Source organism: Triturus cristatus, chromosome 3_2, assembly GCF_964204655.1.
Source record: "Triturus cristatus chromosome 3_2, aTriCri1.1, whole genome shotgun sequence".
Taxonomy (NCBI): domain Eukaryota; kingdom Metazoa; phylum Chordata; class Amphibia; order Caudata; family Salamandridae; genus Triturus; species Triturus cristatus.
Window position 1 is genome coordinate 1,141,147,173 of NC_140584.1, and position 23,093 is coordinate 1,141,170,265.

General features: G+C 50.5%; 1 protein-coding gene across 2 annotated transcripts in view; it reads right to left on the bottom strand.

Annotated features, from left to right (window-relative positions):
- Positions 1-22,363, bottom strand: part of MARCHF4 (membrane associated ring-CH-type finger 4) — a 436,751-nt gene extending 414,388 nt beyond the window's left edge. For both annotated transcript variants that reach the window (XM_085649961.1, XM_085649960.1), the window contains exon 1: positions 18,920-22,363. In XM_085649961.1, the coding sequence (XP_085506087.1) occupies positions 18,920-19,348 (429 nt within the window). In that variant the 5' untranslated portion in view covers positions 19,349-22,363. The remainder of the gene's footprint in view (positions 1-18,919) is intronic.
- Between the last annotated feature and the right edge of the window lie 730 nt (positions 22,364-23,093).

Sequence of the window (23,093 nt, forward strand, 5' to 3'; positions counted from 1 at the left end):
CCCTGTGTGATGTGCTCCGTGCAGACAGAAATCATTTGTAGGTGCATTATCCAAGGAGACATCAAGTTATTTTTCTAGTCAGTGGTTCTGCGAGGGAGCGGTCCTCAGTCGGTTAATAGTCCGACTGCCTCCTAGGAATATCTAGATATTTTTGATGGCATTGCAAATCTGTAAATATGTAAGAAATTCTGCCTTAACTTACTCCTCTTTCTCACGTAGATGGTCAGATGTTTGCATGACCGTAGGTCCCCATAAAAGATGCAGACAGCCAAAATCAAACCCTGGCGCCAAAACCCCCCCAGGTAACTTTAATCCAAAGCAACTGCACACATACAAAGAGGGGTCTCCCTGGTTGTTACCCACAGATTTTTAATCTCAGTGGGGTTTTGGCAAACAATGATGTTCAGCACTTAAAGGTGTTAATTACATTGTCTTAATGTTTCCCGATGTCATTATAACCATTTTTTGACACACACAAATTCTTTGACGGGATGTCCTCATACACAGTGGCGGCTGGTGACATTTGAAAGTGGTGTGGCGTAAAACAATTGTTGTACAGCACTGTAGCGAGCGAGCACGAACCTCCTACGGGGGGGTTTGGGGGTGTTCTCCCCCCAAGAAAAGTTTGGAAAAAGAGTGGTGCATTTTCAAGCAAATTTGACACCTTACCTGTACATGCAGTAATATCTCCTGCTTTTGTGTCAACACTTGCTGGGCCAGGCACTGTATCTGTGTGCTCATGTCAACACAAGCTAGGATAGGCATCTGTGTGCTCCTGTCAACATTTGCTGGGCTAGGCACTGTGTCCGTGTGCTCCTGTCAACATGTGCTTGGCTAGACACTGTATCTGTGTGCTCGTCAACACTAGCTGGGATATGACCTGCTCCTAAATGCTGGGTGCAGTGCAGGACCTAGTACTCCTGTCTTTTGGTGCTCAGAACAACACATGCCGGATTGTCCACGGTTCCTGTGTGCTCAGGTCAGCCCATGATGCCTTTGACCTCAGTGCACGCGACGGAATTTCCCCTGCAACCTTCTGCTGAGGTCATCTCCACGGGAGCCCCCTTAAGCCCTGGACTGGTGTTTCCTTTGACACGTTTCTCTGCAGAGATCAGGTGCTCTTAAGCAGGCTTGCGGTGTCCCCCGTGTTCTGATGATTTAATGGCACCATAAAAGCAGCCTATTACGGGGGTCTAATGCATGTTTACCTGGCCGGTGACCATTACCACGCATAACTGTCGCTAGCTGTACAGCAAAGACGAGCGCAGAGTGTGGCAAAGCTGTCATGGCGCTACATGCAGAGTCCGAGGTTGTGGCCAGTGTCCAAGTATGGCGAGCCGCGTGGTACGTTTAGCCATCCGGCTCTTTATGAACCGTTGTGTACATTCTCTTTAGTGCGCAGAGGGGTTATATTTGCGGCTCCCCTGGAAAGTACCTAAAGGATAATTGTGAAAAGTGCACAGCTATCGCTCAGTGGAATGTGTTCACTCATTCGTGAAATAACTTGACCACAAGCTGGAAGTCTTGTACCACCTCTTTCGAAGTTGAAGAGTTTTGAGTACATTCTGGGGATCTTGAAAGGGTCGGAGTCTTGAAACGTGTAAAAGCCAGCAAAGCACTGTAAAGGTGATTTAGACACAGGGCAGGTTCCTCCATTAGAAGTTGCCCTGGAAAAGGGATTGTGAGTTCAGTGTTAGGGAGGGTAAACCAATGGAAAACACCCTTAGCCCACCCCCCACCCCCAGCCCACTCGAAAGTTCCAGTGGTCCTACTACCTGTACTATAAACTTTATCTCAAAACTTTTGATTTACAGCATTAGTAAACAGATATGACTTGTAATCTATTGATCATACCCAGCCGTGCAGCCCCTATACCCGTGTTCTGCTCCTCCCCTGGCCCCACACCAGGGTCCGACAATCGGTTTGAGGTGCCTGCTACATAGTCAGTTTGCTGAGCATTATGGGCATGCCTTAAGAAAACCCTTGTGCGCATCTGCTCCCCAGCCTGCTCCCTTTTACAGATTCTGTAAACTCAAACCAAAGGCCGCAGCTTGGCCCTCCTGAGCCTAGAGGTGAAATACGCAGCCATAGGTGCTCCAAACATGCTACATTAGTAGGGTAGGTGCCTTTTGTCGCTGGTTATGACCGCGGGAGGGTAGCCTTTGATCTCCTGAGTGCTTCCTGGCCTGGCCCAAAGAATGCCTATCTGCTGCCAGCTCCTCGGCCACCCCAGGGGGTTTATTGCCATAATGCCCTCGCATGCCAAGGACACTATGCGCTGTCGGGCGGCTGGGATTCAAGAGTTACAAGCCAGATCCTGCAGACAGCCCGTCTCGAAAACAGGGTTCGACACTCGCCCTTTCAAGCTACCATTGAGATAGTTGTACAGCATACATCTTTCGAAATACAACTAAAACCCGGATTCCACATGAACTCGCCCCAGAGCTGCAAGTACTTTAACTATAAACATCAAGTAGGGGATCATGTGGCTCGCAATACTCGTGGGGGGGGGGGAGTTGCAGCAGGGGGTTTAAAACTTTTTTTTTTAAACTTACCTGACCGCCAGGTCCGCGCGCCACTGCTCCTGGGCCGGAGTCCCGCGTTGGCGCGTTCTGACAGGAACAGCCGCGTCCCTGGCAGTGGCAACTCCTCAGCCAATACTGACGCTGCTCCAGCAGTGCCAGAATTGCCTTAGCAGGAACACTTGCTGCCCGCCCGCCCATTAGGAGACCGAGGGTTGTGGCGTTGATCAACCCTCGCTCTCCTAATGTGCAGCCGCCAGCCAGAGCAAACACTAGTGCGCATGACTGGGCTGGTCGGAAAAATTCTCCAACCTTAACCCAACATGCGCACTTGTGCTGCTGCCTACTGTGCGCTCCGCGCCACCCGCTGGTCTGACAATGCATGTCAGTCAGCATGACGCCGGACCGCCCACCCCCTTCAGACTCTGAAGGGGTGGGTGGTCTGGCGTCATGCTGACTGACATGCATTGTCAGTTCAGTTCAGACAGAGCCCAGGCGCAGCTTGTGGGTCAACGCCCCAGTGCTCTAATGGACGCACCGCCACTGCTCATACACATACCAGGTGTCATGCTTCATCATAGGACATCTCCATGCTCTCCAAAATCACGATTCGAAGGAGAGCTGGCATACACCCTAGAGTCAGGGAGGCACTTTTCTAACCAAGGATCCATAAAATGAATTAAAAAGCGATGTGGTAACACAGTATGGCTTTTACTTCGAAGGGGGCCACTTGGTATTAAAAACTGGGCGTGGAGTATAGGGCAATAAGTATCTCAACCCCAGTAAAGTGTCGACATGTTTCTGCCAAGGTGGCTCCTCAGAGTCCACGGCATTCATCAGGACATGGGATCCTATCAAAGTATACACCCCTTGCAAACAGTATTGAGACTGAAAGTATACTTGCTGTTAGCATTGTTCCCAGGTTCTCTGGTCACCTATAAACAAATAGTATAGATATGGGTCATGTACTTATATATATATAGACTGACAAAACTGGGACGTAATGTTTACCATACCCAATTCAAAAAAACGAATGCAATGTAAATATGACACCAGAGTTGTTTGGTCTTCCAATGGAACCTGAATGATTAGGTAAAATGATGACCCTGATGAGATATCAGATCTTACCATCTCCAGTCTTAACTGCATTTCTAAAAGTCTTAACAACTTTTTTAGAATTGTGAATTTAGACCATGGACTTGAACCCACTGGAAAGCGGATCTTAACCCAGTCGCAAACATCCGCAACCACCTTTCCAACAGCAAGCCTTTTGTCAAAACTTTCTTTCCTGTCCTTCATTTTACAATCCATATGCAACCATGCGAGACTGTAATTCTTTCTTCCAGTCTACTCTACTCGACTTGGCTCTCTGATAGCGCTCATTCAAGGTCCTATTAAATATCTCCACCATGCCATTGGTTCGTGGATGATAAAGAGAAGACCTTTTATGATTCATTCCATAGGACTGAGGAAAACTCTCCATTTCAAGAGAGCAAAATTGAACTCCATTTTCTGTTAAAATACTCTTAGGCACCCCCTCCCTCTGGAACAAATTTTCTAGGAAACACACAACTGCTTCTGACGATGTGTCAGAAAGACAAGCAATCTCAGGTCACCTTGAAAACAGATCAACCATCACAAAAGGTATAGAGTGGCATTCTCACCTCGCAAAGGACCTAGTAGATCTATGGCTATGCCATACCTTGGTCCAGTTGCCAACCTCCTACATGTCATGGGAATAGTTCTTACCTTACAAATGTTGTCACTTTCCCTATGTCAAAAACTCACACATTTTTCTCTCGATCTGCAATCTAAACCTGGCCACCAGAAATGTTCACAGATGTTTCCCTTGGTATTTCCCATCCCCAAATGACTTTAATGTGCAGTGTTAAACTCTTTTTCGCGTAAGCTGCTGGCTGTTACAATCCGTCACCTCTGAACTACCACTGAGAATTGAGAATCCATCTTTTATCATCCAAAAGGGTTTAAGTAACTCATTGACACCGTTCTTCATCGGCCGAGCTGGCCTCAAAACTTTACAACACTGAAGAGGCTCACGCCCTCTACAGTTCCGCTATCAATTCTTCCTGCACAATACTCCCATGTGCAACAGCGCACGCGCTCATCGCTCCCAACCATCAGCAATCTTGAGAGACGGTATACATACAATTGCCCATGCCCCGTCATGTAATCAATCGAAAACAAGAAATCCTGCAGTTCTACAATCCATTTCCAAATTCTTTCCGAAATTAGAGCAGGCTTACACCCTCTTTTATTGGAATATGGCATTCTCCATCTTGGGTTTCGGCTGGGGCTGTAGAGCGCACGCGCCACACTTCACCCTTTTCTAGATGGCTGAGACATTCTTCTCCTCTTAAGTTCCCAGTTCTCAGGCTTTTAGACAAGGAAGGAGGCTGACCCAGCCCAGAGGCAGGAGGGTGGGTCTCACACTTTGTGCTTGGAGCCAGTGCTCCAACCTGGGCCCTCAGACAAGAATGCATCTTCAATCAGAATAAACACCTTTTTTTGTTTTTGCATATTTATATAGCGCGAGCTCGACCCGAAGGTATTGGAGCGCTTTACACGAGCACCGTATTTAACATTACACATTCAGGCACGGGGAGATTAAGTGATTTGCCCAGAATCACAGGATGTGGACGCGACCCGAGGCTCGAACCCTGGTTTCCAGCTCCAAAGTCGGCAGTCTAGCCGAGGGACCACATCCCCTCACCTTGATGGGCCTTGCTGGGTGTAACTCCAAGGCACGAGTTTCACAGAGAGGTGGATTAGCATCCGGATGGGGATATTCAGCGCCATCTCAAGCAGGTGAGTGTGTATTTGCCTGGTTAAATAAATTAAAGTAACATCTGATGCTCTTTTTAAAATGTACCCTTTGAATAAGATTTACCCGGTATGAATTTGGATCGAGGAGTTTCTGATCAAAATGGACATGTCACTCAAAATAATTCAAATAGGTGATGCCACTAGAGAAATGTAAACATGTGCTCTATTTCCAGTGATAGGCTATTGTACAAACAGGGCTGTGGACAGGCTTTAAATCTCAGAGGAACAAAATCAAAGGTACAGAGATGGAAATCACCCGTCGAGTCACACACAGCAGACGCGATCCCTACCGTGTGCACCATGTTCGTTGGCACTTTTACACCGGTGCCGATATTGCTTTGTTCCAAAACCTCTCCTCCTCACACACATCATGAATGGCTTCTCCGAAGTCCAAGCCCAACTACCAATTACCACTTGCTAGATGCGCCATAGTCCTCAAAAAGACAGGGAAGGAGACCTCATGTCCTATCCAATGCTGCCATCTTGTGGCACTTTGACCTCATTTGCCATCTTATAGGCAAACTGAACCAGGTTTTACACAAACCTTTAAATCAGAACGATGGCTTAGTCTTGGGGTTCAGCTCTGCTACAGGGATGTTGAGTGTCGTCTGCAGATCACTGTTCCCATTTTTGACCTACCTTTTTTTTATCCTGAAGTTGATCAAACGTTTTCTCAAAGTTATTACAAACCTTTGCGGTTGGTGAAGCTGCTGGGGCCTCATCAGTCTAAAAAACACTGTCGTAAGACCAAAGGGTGTTTTGTCTCAAAAAGCACAGATTGCCATGGAAGTCCCTGGCACTGAAGTGGACTAGCTGTGTGTGCGGATGAGTACTTTGGAAAAGAGCAGAATGCAGCCAATCACAGTGAAGTGAACCAAAGGCTAAAGGAAGTGTGGGCCCATTAACCCCTTCAGTATGCTGCAGTGGACAGACGAAATTTGTGAATGACACTAAAACAGCCCATTGGATGAAGAGGGCTGGCAGAAAGTCCTCAAAACTAAGTCTATTATACAAATATTATATAAAATCAAAAGGTATTGGCTAAGCCAGACCTAATAAATAAAACCCTCCTTACAGAAGCCCATACTATTCCTGTGTACAGGGACCTGATAGGAGGCAGGAGGTGTCCAGACCTGGAGAGAGCAGGAGGAACAGAAAACACAAAGACACATGCTACTGCAGACATGCATAGAGAAGAAGCTGACACACAGAAAGCAGAAGTACAGAGGGGGGGGTGGGGGGGGAGAGTACATGAGCTTGAAGACACACCTCCCTTCCTAACCACAGCATATACCGAGATGACAAAGCCCTTCCAAGCTGGGGTGCAGGGAAAGGCTAACCACCTCCCAGCCAGGCACAAGGGTGACCCCTAACCCATTCTGCATCAGAGCACAAGGCGCCCTCAAGGCACCCTGGGAGAGCCTCCGGCCGCACCATCCACGAGGACTTAAAACACAGATAAGGCAAGCTGGCACCTCCAAGCATTAAAGCCCACTCCAAATGTGCAAGCAACTGCCACGCCCATAAAGTGATGTCACACAATTGCTTACTGGGAACCATCAAAACAGGCTACATATCAATACACACATGCCTTCCAAAAATAGTGTAAATAGGGGCTGTCACCAGAGAAACCTACAAATGTACTCTAATTCCGGTAAGAGGTCATGGTACAAACTGGCCTGTGCCTCCTGAGTGCACCATAGCAGGCGGCGGAGAATGGCAGCATAAGAGCGTGTATGTATGTATGTATTTGCATTTATAAAGCGCGCTGTATCCCTACGGGCATCCAGTCCTGCTCTAGAGGTGGCGTTGTGTTCCCACAGGGCTCTGTCCACATACAGAGGGGGCAGGTTCGTACAAGCACTTTAGATGCGCATACCAGTAGCCCCGGCCTATGGCTGGCCACACCTCTGTTGCCAGAGATGGCTGTACTGATGGGACATGACTTTCCTTCGCACCGGTCCTTGGAAAAGAACAGAAAAGGAAGATCCCGTGGTCTGTGTGTGCCTGGGGAAGGGCGTGAGGCCTGAATTCAAAACTTGGGAGCACTCCTCAAAGGTCCGACCAGCTGCACTCCTGTGGTCCAGGGACATGAAGAAAAGAAATGCATCTTTTGAGGAAAGCCTGCTGACCAGTGACCTGGACTTTGGGGGGTGACCACTAGCTAACAAGAGTGGCTGCACCTGACTCCCACTGAGGTCTGTGCCTTTGAGTCCTAGAAGCTTCCCTGGCAGCCAGGGTGCTCCTGGAGTGACAAGGAGGGAGATCTTCAGCGAAGAATCGAGCTGGGCGGAGAACATTGTTATGGCTGGAGGAGGGGACAAGGCGCCAGGACTACCCGAGGGAGGCTGGACCCGGCAGTCAAGCAGCGTTCAACGGGACCTCGCACTGAAAGTATCCACTGCTGGAGATAGGGACAAGGCGCCAGGACTACTCGAGGAAGGCTGGACCCGGCAGTCAAGCAGCGTTCAACGGGACCTCGCACTGAAAGAATCCACTGCTGGAGGAGGGGACAAGGCACCAGGACTACCCGAGGAAGGCAGGACCTGGCAGTCAAGCAGCGTTCAACGGGACCTCGCACTGAAAGTATCCACTGTTGGGGGAGGGGACATGGCGCCAGGACTACCCGAGGCAGGTTGGACCCGGCAGTCAAGCAGCGTTCAACCAGACCTCGCACTGAAAGTATTCACTGCTGGGGGAGGGGACATGGCGCCAGGACTACCCGAGGAAGGCAGGACCCGGCAGTCAAGCAGCGTTCAACGGGACCTCGCACTGAAAGTATCCACTGCTGGGGGAGGGGACATGGCGCCAGGACTACCCGAGGAAGGTTGGACCTGGCAGTCAAGCAGCGTTCAACGGGACCTCGCACTGAAAGTATCCACTGCTGGAGGAGGGGACAAGGCGCCAGGACTACCCGAGGAAGGCTGGACCCGGCAGTCAGGCAGCATTAAACGGGACCTCGCTCTGAAAGTATCCACTGCTGGAGGAGGCGACATGGCACCAGGACTACCCGAGGAAGGCTGGACCCGGCAGTCAAGCAGCGTTCAACGGGACCTCGCACTGAAAGTATCCACTGCAGGAGGAGGGGACAAGGCACCAGGACTTCCCGAGGAAGGCTGGACCTGGCAGTCAAGCAGCGTTCTTCGGGACCTCGCACTGAAAGTATTCACTGCTGGGGGAGGGGACATGGCGCTAGGACTACCCGAGGAACGCAGGACCCGGCAGTCAAGCAGCGTTCAACGGGACCTCGCACTGAAAGTATCCACTGCTGGAGGAGGGGACAAGGCGCCAGGACTACCCGAGGAAGGCAGGACCCGGCAGTTAAGAAGCATTCAACGGGACCTCGCACTGAAAGTATCCACTGCTGCAGGAGGGGACAAGGCGCCAGGACTACTCGAGGAAGGCAGGACCCGACAGTCAAGCAGCGTTCAACAGGACCTCGCACTGAAAGTATCCACTGCTGGAGGAGGGGACAAGGCGCCAGGACTACCCGAGGAAGGCTGGACCCAGCAGTCAAGCAGCGTTCAACAGGACTTCACACTGAAAGTATCCACTGCTGGAGGAGGGGACATGGCACCAGGACTACCCGAGGAAGGCTGGACCCGGCAGTCAAGCAGCATTCAACGGGACCTCGCACTGAAAGTATCCACTGCCAGAGGAGGGGACAAGGCGCCAGGACTACCCGAGGAAGGCATGACCCGGCAGTCAAGCACCGTTCAACGGGACCTCGCACTGAAAGTATCCACTGCTGGAGGAGGGGACAAGGCGCCAGGACTACCCGAGGAAGGCAGGACCCGGCAGTCAAGCAGCGTTCACAGGACCTCGCACTGAAATTATCCACCCCTGAAAAGCCTGCTCGGCTTTTGCTGCTGTAGCACAACCACTGTCAGCTGTCACACTGAAGGATTTTGAGAACCCAAAAAGTGACAAAGTCCAAACAAAGGAAGTGTGAGTGAGGCAAATTTGACAACAGGACTTTGACAGCTCCTGTAAGAAAGAAAAAGGATAGTCCCCCCTAATTGGATTCTTCTCACAGCTGAACCAATGAAATTGGCATTTTGTCGGATGTAAATAAATGCAATTGGAATGCACTGCAAAATGCCCTACTGCAACCGCCAAATCCATTCGTCCGACCTGACAGCTACAATCCATCTAGAGTGCATGAGAGCTCTGAAGATAATGACGCTGTCTCGGCGAGACCTAAAAAGCCTGGGCACAAAGAAGATGTCAGCTTCTCAACGAAAGCTGATTGTTACCAAACCAGATCTTGGTAAACTGATAGTAATATATAACGTGAATTTGTAAAGCGCACGTTCACCCAGAAGGGTATATTGGCCCTAAATAACATATTTTATTGACCTCAGAAGGATGAAAGGCTGACTGAACACGCTGGGATTTGAACCTGTGACCATGAGGTCGAACACAGGCCCCCGCAGTGGATGCATTAGTCCCCTAAGCCACCAGACGCAGCAATCGAATCTTTGTTATGTTATATTATTTTTAGAGCACAGCTATTGTAGAGCTTCTTGGCGCTGTAGGTGTAACAAAACAGTTAATTAAAGGGAGGAGGAAAGTTTCCTGGTTACCCAGGGATAATTTGATGGATTTCCTAAATGTGCTCAGTGTGGGCTCTAAGCGCACAGCAGCAGTAAGAGACCAGCAATGTCTAGCTGTTGGAGTGGAGTAAGCCCTATCTCCATAAGAATCCGCTCTAGTTGACATCAGGGAAGGAGTCCAATGTAAGGCTCTGGTATTAGTATATGGCGCCCTATATCAATCCGCCCCTCCTACCATAGACCACAACATAGCGGAGATCCCTAGGATTCAGCGTGTAAGAGCAGGAGGATGGTCTCTAGCGTACCTGGGTGCGACCGCCTGGAGTCAGCTCCCTCTGGAGCTGCGGATGACGAGTGATGGGACACTGTTTAAGAAGAAACTTTAAACTTGCCTCTTTCTGCAAACCTAAGCCTCTTTCCTTTCTGACCCTACTGCTCACGCCGGGACACTCCTTGGAGTAGCTGTGCGTGCTATAAATTGCTATCATGATCATCTAGCTTGTCGGCTGGTTGCAGGAACTGAGCTGCAGGCGGGAGGAACTTATGGTTGACGGCGCTGAAAATGGGGCACCAAAAATGAGGACATTGATGAGGCAGGATTTTTGGACGATGGCCAAAGCTGTGTAAGCAACTCTGGAGTGAATGGATAGCCAGTGTAGAGTTTTTAAAATAAATGAAATCCTGCCATGTGTTGGGCAGTGGTTTGGGCAAGTTGCAGTAGAAAAAATGTTTTTCTGGGGCAGCTAGATAGCCAGCTTTAGAGTAGTCCAGTGTGGAGTCTATCCAGGCACTTATCACAGGTGTGAGACAGTTGATGATGTTTGGAAACAGTTGCTTCAAGATCTTAAGTTGGCCAAAGCCTGAAACAAACACATATGTCAATATGCTTCAAAGGACAGGTGAAGGCAGAAGAGTTCTGAGGTGGCACACTGTCCTGCCCGGGGAAGGAGAAGGTTGCATCACCTCGGGCCACAATGCCCTGAGATGGGGTCAAGAAGGACATGTGAACCCGTGCCTTCAAAGCACACATCAGTACACAGTTAGGGACACCACACCATGATGGGCAGGATACCACGGTGGAGCCAGGCGAGACGGACGAGGCAAAGTCAATGGGGTCAAACTAGGATCACACACATTGAAGGGCTATTTGAGGTTTGACAAACTGTCAAACTTTTCTGGGGGTAGAGTTTGAGATATATCAAACCCCTGCTCAAAGAGTAAACTAGGTTTTACTGTTAAGTGAAAAGTTAGGAAGGCATATTCAAAATCCAAGATGATTCCAGCTGTTCCAACCCAACCGCGCGGGCCTGCACCAGCAGCACATGCTGACCCTGTTCAAGGCAGGGCACATCACAATGCTGCAGCAGGCCCTCCACTGAATCCCACCAATGTCTACAGCTGGGTGGATCCTACAACTGAGGGTGTCGATCCACTGCGTGTCCTTTCTGGGTGTCTCTTTAGTCACCTCCAGCTCCTGCTGCTTGCACTGTTGTAGTAAATAAAACGTTTTTAGCAGTTCTGATTTGCTTTTCTAAGAGTGTTAAAGTTAGCACCACCATTAGTGGTCAGATGTGAGCATTTGCATCTGAGAGGCTATGACTCCCCCCTTCACCCACTAGGCTGTTTAACTTGAATTGCCTAAGAAGAAACAGGCAGAAGCCAGGAATTAAATTGCCCATTGGCACAGTGACATATAATACCAACAGCAGTTCTTGACTTTTTATCCAACAGTATGCTGCACTGTGTGGCTGGTATTTATATATCTAAGGAAAGAAGGTATCAAGGAAATAATACATAAATCATTGAATCGTGAATGATTTATGTATTATTTCCTTGATACCTTCTTTCCTTAGATATATAAATATATTGTCCCTATACCCAGGTATCATAGGGTGATTTGGGTATACCCCTGTTGTTTTTTGATGCACTGTGTGGCTGGTACTTAGCTTTTACACAGTTATTGTGGGCTAAGTGTCAAGCATGCAAAGTGCTGTTGGCCAAAATGTCAGAAGTCGCCGAAGATTTTAACCACGACATGCAGTCCATTGTGATCTATATTTTAAGATTTTACAAAGTTGTCTAGTTCCTTTCAAAAACTGCTTTTCTACTCATAAACCCAAAAGTAAACTCTGCTCACATATGTCAGGGTTGAGTCTTTTATTCCCATTGAGCATTAAACAAGCATTGGCAATGCAGGTCACATGATTCTCTCACACATGCAGGACAGGTACAACACAGGTAACTAACACCATAAAGAGGGGATGACGAGCTCCCGTCTACATGTTGTGCTATGTTTCAACTCGGTGGCCAGGTCAGGTGGCTTTGTGGACTAATGCATCCCCTGTAGGGGCCTATGTTCGATCTCGTGGTCACAGGTTCAAATCCCAGCAGGTCCACTCAGCCTTTGAGGCTTCTGAGGTCGGTAAAATGAGTACCATTGAGTTGGGTAATAATAAACATCTGTTATTCAGCGCCAAGATATCCTTGGGTGAACGGGCGCTTTACAAATACATGTTCTGTCAACAGTGGGAAGCACCCAGGCGTGCTACTGTTCACTGGCTCTGCAGCATCCTAGTTATGGGTTCAATAGTTTGAGTGTTTATATCCCTTATATCAACATTTATGTTGTTTAAACTGTCAGACCTATTTTAAAATTCAATTAGTGGTCTCACTACAATCTCCCCCATCCCACCCTTAGCTCTTTGGTATTCGCAGGGTGTCACTATGACAGCGCTGTAACCACGTTGAACGGCGCTTACACCAATCAAAATCCTTCCTGCTTCAAGCACACTGTAGGCATTGGTCAGGGGAGGGCCAGAACTTCATTTTTAAATTAATAATAAGTCTCGGTACCCAGAGATCTATCAGAAGCCTGCGGTTAGCGCTATCGAAGTCAGGGTGCTGAATACCAACGCTGCGTATTCTCGATTCCACCTCTTTCATCCACCACCAGACTCTCCCTGCCGCTTTATCTGACTCTTTTAGGTCTATTTCCTTCTCTGCTTTCTCCCTTTGTCACTGTTTTTCAGTTTTTGTCTTGCTCCTCGTTTCTCCATTTTGTTTTTCTCTCTCTTACTTTGGTCAAGGTTTGTTGAGGACAAATAAGTGCCAGTCCCCACAAATGAGTGCTGGTGGGCCCCACCTGCAATCACCATCTCAGATTAGGCACTGCCGAGGGCAAAATCTGCCAGTGTGGGACGAATGTAACTTATGTTAGGTCTTTCTAACATTCAAGTATTAAAAGTATCTTGCATAGCGGTGCAGCTGCTCATGTTTCCTCACGGCGCTAGCTGCTGCAGGCATGCTACTGGCTGACTCTTAACTATGGTGAAGCATGGATAGCTAAGAGAAGATGTCTAGGCTGGGCATTGGTGATTAATGTACGGCTCAGCCTCACCCACGTTAGCAAATGTGTTAGAGCAAGCAGGCTCGTCTGCACAGGCTGAGGGGCCACACCCTCCAGCTTTTTCCAGGCAAGGAGAGTGTCTGTCAGGCTGAACAAAGGTCAGACTGACAAACAATCTTCTGGTTCAGGTCAGGCAGCCAGGAGCCAGACATATGCAAAATGTGCAGGTGCCTGAGCTGAATTTTGCCAGGCTGAGGATTTCCCAGCCCTGTGGTCATGACCTCTTCAAAAGTGCCTCGAGGCCCCCCCCCTCGTGACGAGGGGGAGCATCACTGAATGCCCAGACCTGGACGCTTCAGTGTAAGCCCTGAAGTGCCGACGGCCGAGTGTCAATCAGTGACAACTCGTCACAAAGGGGTGGGTCGGCAGTGCCAATGAGAGAAGGCTGCAATCCCAACCCTCCTGGGACCTCCGAGGCTTATGAGGGAAGGCTGCAGTCCCAACCCTCCTGGGACCTCCGAGGCTTATGAGGGAAGGCTGCAGTCCGAACCCTCATGGGACCTCCGAGGCTTATGAGGGAAGGCTGCAGTCCCAACCCTCCTGGGACCTCCGAGGCTTATGAGGGAAGGCTGCAGTCCGAACCCTCATGGGACCTCCGAGGCTTATGAGGGAAGGCTGCAGTCCCAACCCTCATGGGACCTCCGAGGCTTATGAGGGAAGGCTGCAGTCCCAACCCTCCTGGGACCTCCGAGGCTTATGAGGGAAGGCTGCAGTCCGAACCCTCATGGGACCTCCGAGGCTTATGAGGGAAGGCTGCAGTCCCAACCCTCATGGGACCTCCGAGGCTTATGAGGGAAGGCTGCAGTCCCAACCCTCATGGGACCTCCGAGGCTTATGAGGGAAGGCTGCAGTCCCAACCCTCATGGGACCTCCGAGGCTTCCCTGTCAGAGAGCAGTTGCTGAGGTAAGTTTTATGTCTTTTTTTTAATGTTTGTTGCTTGCGAACGAGTATGTATGAATGTATGTGCATTTGTTAGCGACGGTTGGGAATGGGTGTGTGAATGGATGGTTGTTAGTGAAGTGTGTGTGGTCCCCGCCCAAGTCCCTGGTAAAACTACTGGCCGCTACTGACAGGGCCTGTGCATGTATGAACAGACGCACAACAGGGACATACAGCCGAGACACAGGGCTCTGGCAGACCGAGTAGAGGAGGATTCATAAAGTCAATTCTGATGGAGAGGCTCTGGCGGAGGTTCTTTGGTGGACAAGCTATGGTGGAGGAGCTCTGGTGTTGAGGCTCTGGTGGAGGAGCTCTGATAGAGAGGCTCTGGTGGAGAGGCTATTGTGGACAGGCTATGGTGGAGGAGCTCTGGTGGAGAGGTTCAGGCGGAGAAGCTCTGGTGAAGGAGCTCAGTTGGAGGAGCTTTGGTGGAGGAGCTCTGGTGCAGGGGCTCTAGTTGAGAGGCTCTGGTGGAGGGGCTCGGGTTGAGGAGCTCTGGTGAAGAAGGTCTGGTGGTGGGGTTCTGGTGGAGGGTCTCTGGTGGAGGAGCTCTGATGAACGAGCTCAGGAGGAGGATCTCTGGTGTAGGGTCTCTAGTGGAGGAGCTCCAGAGGTTATCCGCAGGTGGAGAGGCCCAGGTGGAGGAGCTGTGGTGGAGGAGCTCAGGTGGAGAGGCTTTGGTGGCAGGGCTCTGGTGGAGGGGCTTTAGTGGAGGGGCTCTGGTGTAGGGGTTCTGGTGGAGAAGTTCTGGTGGGGGAGATCAGATGGAGGAGCTTTGGTGGAGGAGCTCTGGTGCAGGGGTTCTGTTAGAGAGGCTCCGGTGGTGAGGCTCGGGTTGAGGAGCTCTGGTGAAGAGGCTCTGGTGGAGAGGCTGAGGTAGAGGAGCTCAAGTGGAGAAGCACTGGTGGAGGGACTCTGTTGGTGGGGCTCAGGTTGAGGAGCTCTGGTGGAGAGGTTCTGGTGGATAGGTTCTGGTGCAGGAGCTCTTATGGAGTGGCTCAGGTGGAGGAGCTCCGGGGGTGAGCCTCTGGTGGAGAGGCTCAGGTGTAGGAGCTTAGGTGGAGATGCACTGGTGGAGGGGCTTTGGTGTAGGGGCTCTGGAAAAGTGGCTTTGGTGGAGGGGCTCTGGTGGAGGGGTTCTGGTGGAGAAGTTCTGGTGGAGGAGATCAGTGGGAGGAGTTTTGGAGGAGGAGCTCTGGTGCAGGGGTTCTTGCAGCGAGGCTCTGGTGGAGGGGCTTGGGTCGAGGAGCTCTGGTGGAGTGGTTCGGCTTGAGGAGCTCTGGTGAAGAGACTGGTGGTGGGGCTCTGGTGGAGAGGCTCAGGTGGAGGAGCTCAGGTGGAGAAGCACTGGTAGAGGGACTCTGGTGGTGGGGCTCGGGTTGAGGAGCTCTGGTGGATAGGTTCTGGTGCAGGAGCTCTTATGGAGAGGATCAGGTGAAGGAGCTCTGGAGGCGAGGCTCAGGTGGAGGGGCTCAGGTGGAGGAGCTCAGGTGGAGATGCACTGGTGGAGGGGCTTTGGTGGAGGAGCTCTGGTGGAGAGGTTATGGTGGAGAGGTTATGGTGGAGAAGCTCGGGTGAAGGAGCTCAGGTGGAAAAGCTCAGGTGGAAGAGCTCTGGTGCAGGGGCTCTGGTAGAGAGGCTCTGGTGGAGGGGCTTGGGTTGAGGAGCTCTGGTGGAGGGTCTTAGCTCGAGGAGCTCTGGTGAAGAAGCTCTGGTAAAGGAGCTCCGGTGGTGAGCCTTGGTGACGCTTCTGGTGGAGAAGCTCTGTTGGAGGGGCTCTGGTGCAGGATCTCTGGTGGAGGGGCTCTGTTGGAGGGGCTCTGTTGGAGGAGCTCAGGTGGAGGAGTTCAGGTGGAGGAGTAGAGGTGGAGGAATTCTCTGTCAGTAAGAGAGACAACCACGCGAATTGAGCCAATTAAGGTATGTTGAGAGAGAGAAACACACTGTTTGCGTAAAATAACCTCACTGAAACCAGGGTGTTAAGGGGGCGGGTCGCAGACCCAGTAGCTATTAAAAACTGACTGTGAAACTAGTCGCTGTCAGTCACTCTATGGGGATGTCCTTTACCGGGAAAACACTGATATATTTCTCAACATCGATATCTGGGCAGTGAGATAGATTTTTTTTTACATTTCACAAGTTGTCTTTTTTTATTTACTTCCCCAAGTGTATTTGCCTTTCCAATGGTGCAGTTTTTGGTAGTTTTTTCGTGCATGTTAGTAATCTTGTATTGAGAGTTCTGTGGAACTGGGTCGTCTCTACACGGCTGTGCCAGCTCCGGTTGTGAGTGGGTGTTTATAAAAGGACACGGCTCGGGGCGCAGGTGTGTAGCAAGGATGCCGCGGGCCGGGACCAAGCTAGGAAATGGCCCCGTTGACTGCAGGTGAGGCAGTAAACACAGCAATTATCAGGGTTCAATGCATCCCTCAGGGCTCTGGGCCTGGTGCCACTGCACCTGCTGCACCAATGATAACTCTGCCCCCGACCAGAAGAGGGAGAACAACTGATACTATAAGGAATGAGTTGACGGTCCCTCATTTATTCTCTCTATCCCTTTTTCATTTTCTATTCCCTCACACACTTTATCTCTTTTTCCCTCACGCTCCCCCCCCTTCTAAATATCCTTTTTCTTCTAATATCTCTCTTCCTCTTCCATACATTCTCATACGTCTTATCCCTTAATGTTTCTGTCTCTTTCGCCTCCTGGCCACCTCCCTCGCCTCACCCCATCTCTCTCACTGAATATCGCCCCATACCCCCGTCTTTTGTCTCCCATTTTCTGCTAGCTCCTCTTTCTTTTTGGAGGCTCCTTAATCTCCCCATTGCGTCTCTCGATCCATGTCCTATGTGTTTACGCCCAGTGACGCTCCCGCCACTATACGTGGCAGGTTTGACTGGAGCATGAACAGTTACCATCGCTGGTGCCTGGCCTCGGAATGCATGTTCTCGCGTTCACTGGCATTTCACTTTCATATTTAAATAAAAAAGGAACTGCTCCTCTTAAAAATAACCTTTTAAAGCGCGCGTTCACCACAAAGGGTATCTTGGCGCTGAACAATAGATGTGTATTGTGTCTATACATCTAACACTTCAAGTCAATGTTGTTACGTTAGTGACGTGTACAGCACGGTCTGCCACAGGTACGGCTAGGGAGGGAAGGAGCTACCCCGACCAGCCCTCTGGTCTGTGCCTGTGGTGGTAACTGTGGCCACACGTGAAGCCTGTTTGGGTCATAGGTGAGCACAGTCACGTATGACCCCCAGCTGCTGCGCTGTCCACGCAAGCCACGTGCAACCCCCAGTGGCTGCCCTGTCCACGCAAACCACGTGCGACCCTAGCTGCTGCCCGTCCACGCAAGCCACGTGCGACCCACAGCTGCTGCGCTGTCCACGCAAGCCACGTGCGACCCCCAGCTGCTGCCCTGCAGGCTGTCCACGCAAGCCACGTGCGACCCCCAGCTGCTGCGCTGTCCACGCAAGCCACGTGCGACCCCCAGCTGCTGCGCTGTCCACGCAAGCCACGTGCGACCCCCAGCTGCTGCCCTGCAGGCTGTCCACGCAAGCCACGTGCGACCCCCAGCTGCTGCGCTGTCCACGCAAGCCACGTGCGACCCCCAGCTGCTGCGCTGTCCACGCAAGCCGCTGCGCTTTCCTCGTGCTTATCATAAATAGCAACAGCTGCACGTTCTCCATCCGTCCGCGCGAAGCCCGCCGTCTCTCGTGGACGCCGGGGTCTGTAGAAGTGTAAGGCAGCTATGTAATGTGTCCAAGATAAATACAGCAGCTTCTAGCGCTGGGATGTGAGGTGGAAGGGGAACGGGAGGGTCGCATTATCTGACATATAAACCAACCAGTCAATTCCAGAAATGTGTGTAAGGGTGGCCTAAAAAGCACCGCCACGTCAGATTATTGACTCCAACCCGGAAACTAACTTTTGGCCCTTAACTATCAACACATTTGCCCTCAGACACAGAAGAGTAAAACCCTTTCATACACCAGGTCCTTTCAGAAGGGGAGGGGAGCTCCGCACAAGTAAATCATTCAACAATAGCAATCAGAGATGATGGATGCGGGCGAGACGCCCAGATTACAGGAGCCACCCTGAAGGGCCGGAGCACATGATTCGCCATACACTTCCTAAGTCTCCAGAAACCTCGGTAGCCTCCTCCCACACACAGCATCTTGCACGGTTCTCTGGTTGGCCCTCAGAGCCTGTGGGGAACATCTCAGGACGTTTGATAAAATTGTTTACTTTTTATGTCCCTCAAAGTTTATTTTTGCTGAACATTCCCCAGTTTAGCAAACATACCTCCAGGGGCAGATACCTTTTTCCTGGCTTGGCGCCAACTTTGTGGAAAATCCACCCCGACACCCAAGGAAACGCCACTCATATCTCTTCTTTCAGCAGACATCTCCTAAGATATCTTAACTAGGCTTTTTTTCAGCTTTTTTTCAGCTGTGCAAGGATGATGCCAGTGAGTTATGCCAGCTGCTCACTTCTAACACAAACCCCACCAAGGGCCCCTTTTCCATATTTCCTTTCCTTTCTTACCAATGTGTGGTGAAGCCCTCTTCCACAGCCAACAAGCACGTTCTTAGTTTCAATGACTAAATACAAATGCAGTAGGGGTTTGTAAGACATGCAGGCCTACCTGTTCCGGCCCCTGGAAGCAGATCCTGCAGAGAGGTGTCCTCATGCCACTGTCCAGACTACTGCCCAGAGAGTACCTGTCCTCCGGCTTCCCTTTGCAGCAGTCTTCAGAGGAGGTGCTGTTGTGCAAGCATGAAGTCTGGTGCTGGCCCGCTGAGGCTGCGCTGCTCCATTCGCCCTCTAGGGTGGCGCTCTCCGCCTGCGACCCCCAGTCCTGGCTCAGTGTGTTATTGTTGGCTGCGTAGCTCAGGTCGCATTCGCCAAGGTTCATGGGGAGGGGCGGAGTTGGAGGGGCCCGCCGTAGCAGGAACACTTTCAGGTCATTGAACAGCCGACGACAGCGGCACTTGAGCAGACCCTGGTGACGCAACATCTGCCTGGGAGTAACAAGTCCACAGTACCACAAAATCAAGCTGGCTGTTATTAACATGTGCCTGTCTTCAGGAGAAAGGGGAAGAGAAACGTGTAAGGGATCCAGAGCCGTTCTTGATTGGGTCTCAGTCCTTCTGCCCGTCCCAAACCATGGCCGTAGGTAGAACTTTACCCTGTTGGCAGATCTAGAACCCTCTTTGGGAGATCACGTTTGCGTCACGCCCCTGCGTGCATTTGAACCCTCCAGAATCCAAAACGACGTATGATTCCAGACTCCTCCTTAGGAATTCTTGGAACACTTTGTGCATCTGGAATCCTCTTGCAGAATAACATCCACATTTCCACAATCCTCACCGGATATCGCTCATCGCACGTTGACAGGATCCTGCACAGGTGTGCCTGTAACACACCGGATATCGCTCATCGCACGTTGAGAGGATCCTGCACAGGTGTGCCTGTTACACACCGGATATCGCTCAACGCACGTTGACAGGATCCTGCACAGGTGTGCCTGTAACACACCGGATATCGCTCATCGCACGTTGACAGGATCCTGCACAGGTGTGCCTGTAACACTCACGGTGTGTAACAGATCCACCAGAGATGATCTTGTGCACTTTACAACTTCCAGAGTCCTCCTTGGAAATTCCCATATTTCACAGCAACAATTCCATTCCTTGGGAACATTCTGTATGTTTCAGTAATAGTAAACTAACATGATCACCTCAGCATTCCAACATCTTTAGACAACTTTCCAACTCTCCAAAATCCTACAATATGTTGTAGACAGATGACTCCTTCAAAACTTAGCTCTTTTATAGTTGAACCCTCCAGCATCTGAGGTGACCCTTTACACTTAAATCCTGCAGAATCCTACATCTTTTACCATTTAAGCCTCAGGAATAATAGATCTTATATAGTTAAACCTTGAAAAACGTATTACAGTTTAGCCTTCCAGAATCCAAGATCTCTTACAATGTAACCATCCTGAACTCTAGACCTCTCACCTGAACCCTCTACAAACCTAGAAGTTATCTTACAGATAAACACCCAGAATCGTAGAAGATATTGTGGAGATGGCCGCTTCAGCTTTCTAAAAGGAGTTGCACAGTTAAACCCTCTAAAATCCTAGATGTTTTGCTTTTCAGAAAAAAAGTGTACAGTAAAACCCTCCCGAATCCTACAAGGTCGTCGACAGACGATCACCCAAAATCCTGAAAGATATTCGGAGGTGAAACTTCCAGATTCAAAAATGCCTTTTGTGGTTATACCGTCTGTAATGCTAAAAGATATTGTGCAGTTTAAATATAGTGCACAATGAAACCACACGGAATCTCAGACGATCCTAACAGTCGAACCACCCGGATTCAGAAGAGATGGTGGACAGTTTAAACCCCTCAATCTTAGACCAGATCTTACGGTTTAACCCAGCAGAGTCCAAGATGTTTTGTGACAGAACCCTTCAAAATACTGAAAGATATGGTACATTAAATCCTTCAACCCATCATGCTCTACTCAGCCCTAACAGACCGTGCACAGCTGAAGCCCCTCTAAGGATCCCCTCTCTTACAAATATTAACCCTTTAGAAATCTAGCGCTCTCACTTTTAGACCTTCCTAACTGCTCCTGAATATGTTAAATTCTGAACTTTGATCACTTTCATGCTGCCCCGGAGCGCCCCCACACACCTTTCCTACCCCTTTTAATATTTTGATGTTGATGCAATTGCCAATTCATCTAAACATTCAGCCATTGAATGGTACTCCTGCCCGTACTCTTTCTGTGCAGCCGCTCTCTCTGGAGATATTTTCTTTTCCACTCTTTGGCATCCCAAAGCTTTCTTCTTCCTCTTAGCTACTGCATAAGACTTTGAAGGGTTATGCATTGAAAGGCATAATATTCTCAACAAATGCCCCCGCCCCCCTCAGGTAGTTTGATGAAAAGACTCTTACCTCCTGGACATTAATAATCCAGGTCCGTGTTTTATTAGAAGTGATGTATGTTGTATTTCCATAATAAATATTAAAGACCCCTTGAAAGGATTCGTTAAGATTTAATGAGCACGCGCTAATGCATCTGGGATGGTCTTTAGTTTAGAAGTAAGAGGCACCTTTAGACTCCAGTTCCTGGATATGGAGTTCGCACATCCACATCAGAACCATTTCTCAAAAAAAGAGCTCTGGTTTTAGGGCATGGACCTGGCAAGAAAGGATCATCGTCTACTAGCTGAGTTGAGCACTGTGGAGCCAAGGTGGTCTGCTTTCTAATCCCGGCTTCTCTACTTGACCAGTATTGTGTGACCCTGAACAAAGTGCTTTCTCATAAAGTTTTCCTCATCTAACAATACCGGGTTCACTTAGACACAGGAAAATAACAGCATTAAGGTTTGAAGTGATCAGCGTCGAGGGCTCTCTCCTAGCGTGCGAGTCTCCCTTACAAAGGCAAGAGTGCGGGGAACATGGGGGTAATTGAACCGGGCACTAACTACGGTCAATTAACTTGAGATGAGAGGGCTGGCCAATAGAAACCGCGACACAGTAGGCAACTATAAAGATAATCGTCCGGAAGCGGTTGAGAGAAATATGAGGGAAATATATAAAACTAGAAAATACAATATTCTTGAAATAAAGCTTTGCAATTGTTAGAGATGAGCTCTCAGCGTGGCCTCCAGCTCTTTCAAGTGTCGCAGACCCCGATGCTCGCCCCATGTGCTGGCCAGGCAGCCCGGGCCCGCGGTGGCCCCCAGGGCCCGGAGGCAGGAAGGGGAGGGTCTCCCGGCCCGGCTCCACCGTTGAGCCACGTGTGATCTCAGCTTCCCAGGCGCGCTCTCATTCGGCTGCTGCTGTTGCTACCCTCCCCAGGACGAGGAGGGAAGGATGGGCTGCAGCCGGCTGCAAGGGTGCGGGCTGGCTTAGCGGAACCCGGGGCGCCCCAGGCGGTTCCTGCGGGGCTGGTGGCGGGTCCGACTCCCCGGCCGGGCTCTGGAAGGGCACAGGGCGCAGGGTGCAGGTGCTGAGCCGGCTCCGTGTGTGCAGGCTCGGCCGCCGCTGCTGCAGTTTCAGCACTCGCTTCCACGGACAGCTCCCACCCAGTCTGCAGCGTCACACTCCTGGGGAGGCGGAGGGGCTGACGCAGGCGTGGGGGCGGGAGGGAGGCGGTGCTGGGGAGAGAGGGGGCGCGGCCAGAGGCTGGAGGGATAGCTATGTGGGATATTGAGCATGCTGTCGCGATCTGCGAGCTTGCTTCCTTCAACCGAGCTGCTGCAAGAAACTGGGTGAAATAACTGTCGGTTAATGCACCGACCTAATACAGAGATCTGCGTCGGCGCACCCTAGCTGCTGCAAGAAACTGAGTGGGGTAATGCCCATACTGCAGAGATCTGCGAGCTCGCACCCTACAGCCTGGCGGCTGCAATAGGCTGTGTGAGGAAGCCCTGGGGGTAATACGCCTGCTGCAAAGATTTGTGAGCATGCACCCTTCAGACTGGCTGCTGCCAGGGTGGTTTGCACTTACCGCAGATATGGTTGCACCTTGCCAGAGGTTGGGCGCGATAGCTCTGAGGGATAATGTGCCTACTACAGAGATCGGCGTGCATGCATCCTGCAGCCTGACTGCTGCAACAGGTTTGTGATATAGCTTGGTAGGGTAATGCACCTACTGAAAAGCTCGGCAAGCATGCTCCTTGCAGGCGCGGCTGCTGCTGGAGGATACGGCTTGGTAACGCTCTTCCTGCTGACCTCAATCTAATGTTTATGAACACTGCATATGGTTAGAAAAGGTAAGCTACAAACTCATCTCCTTTT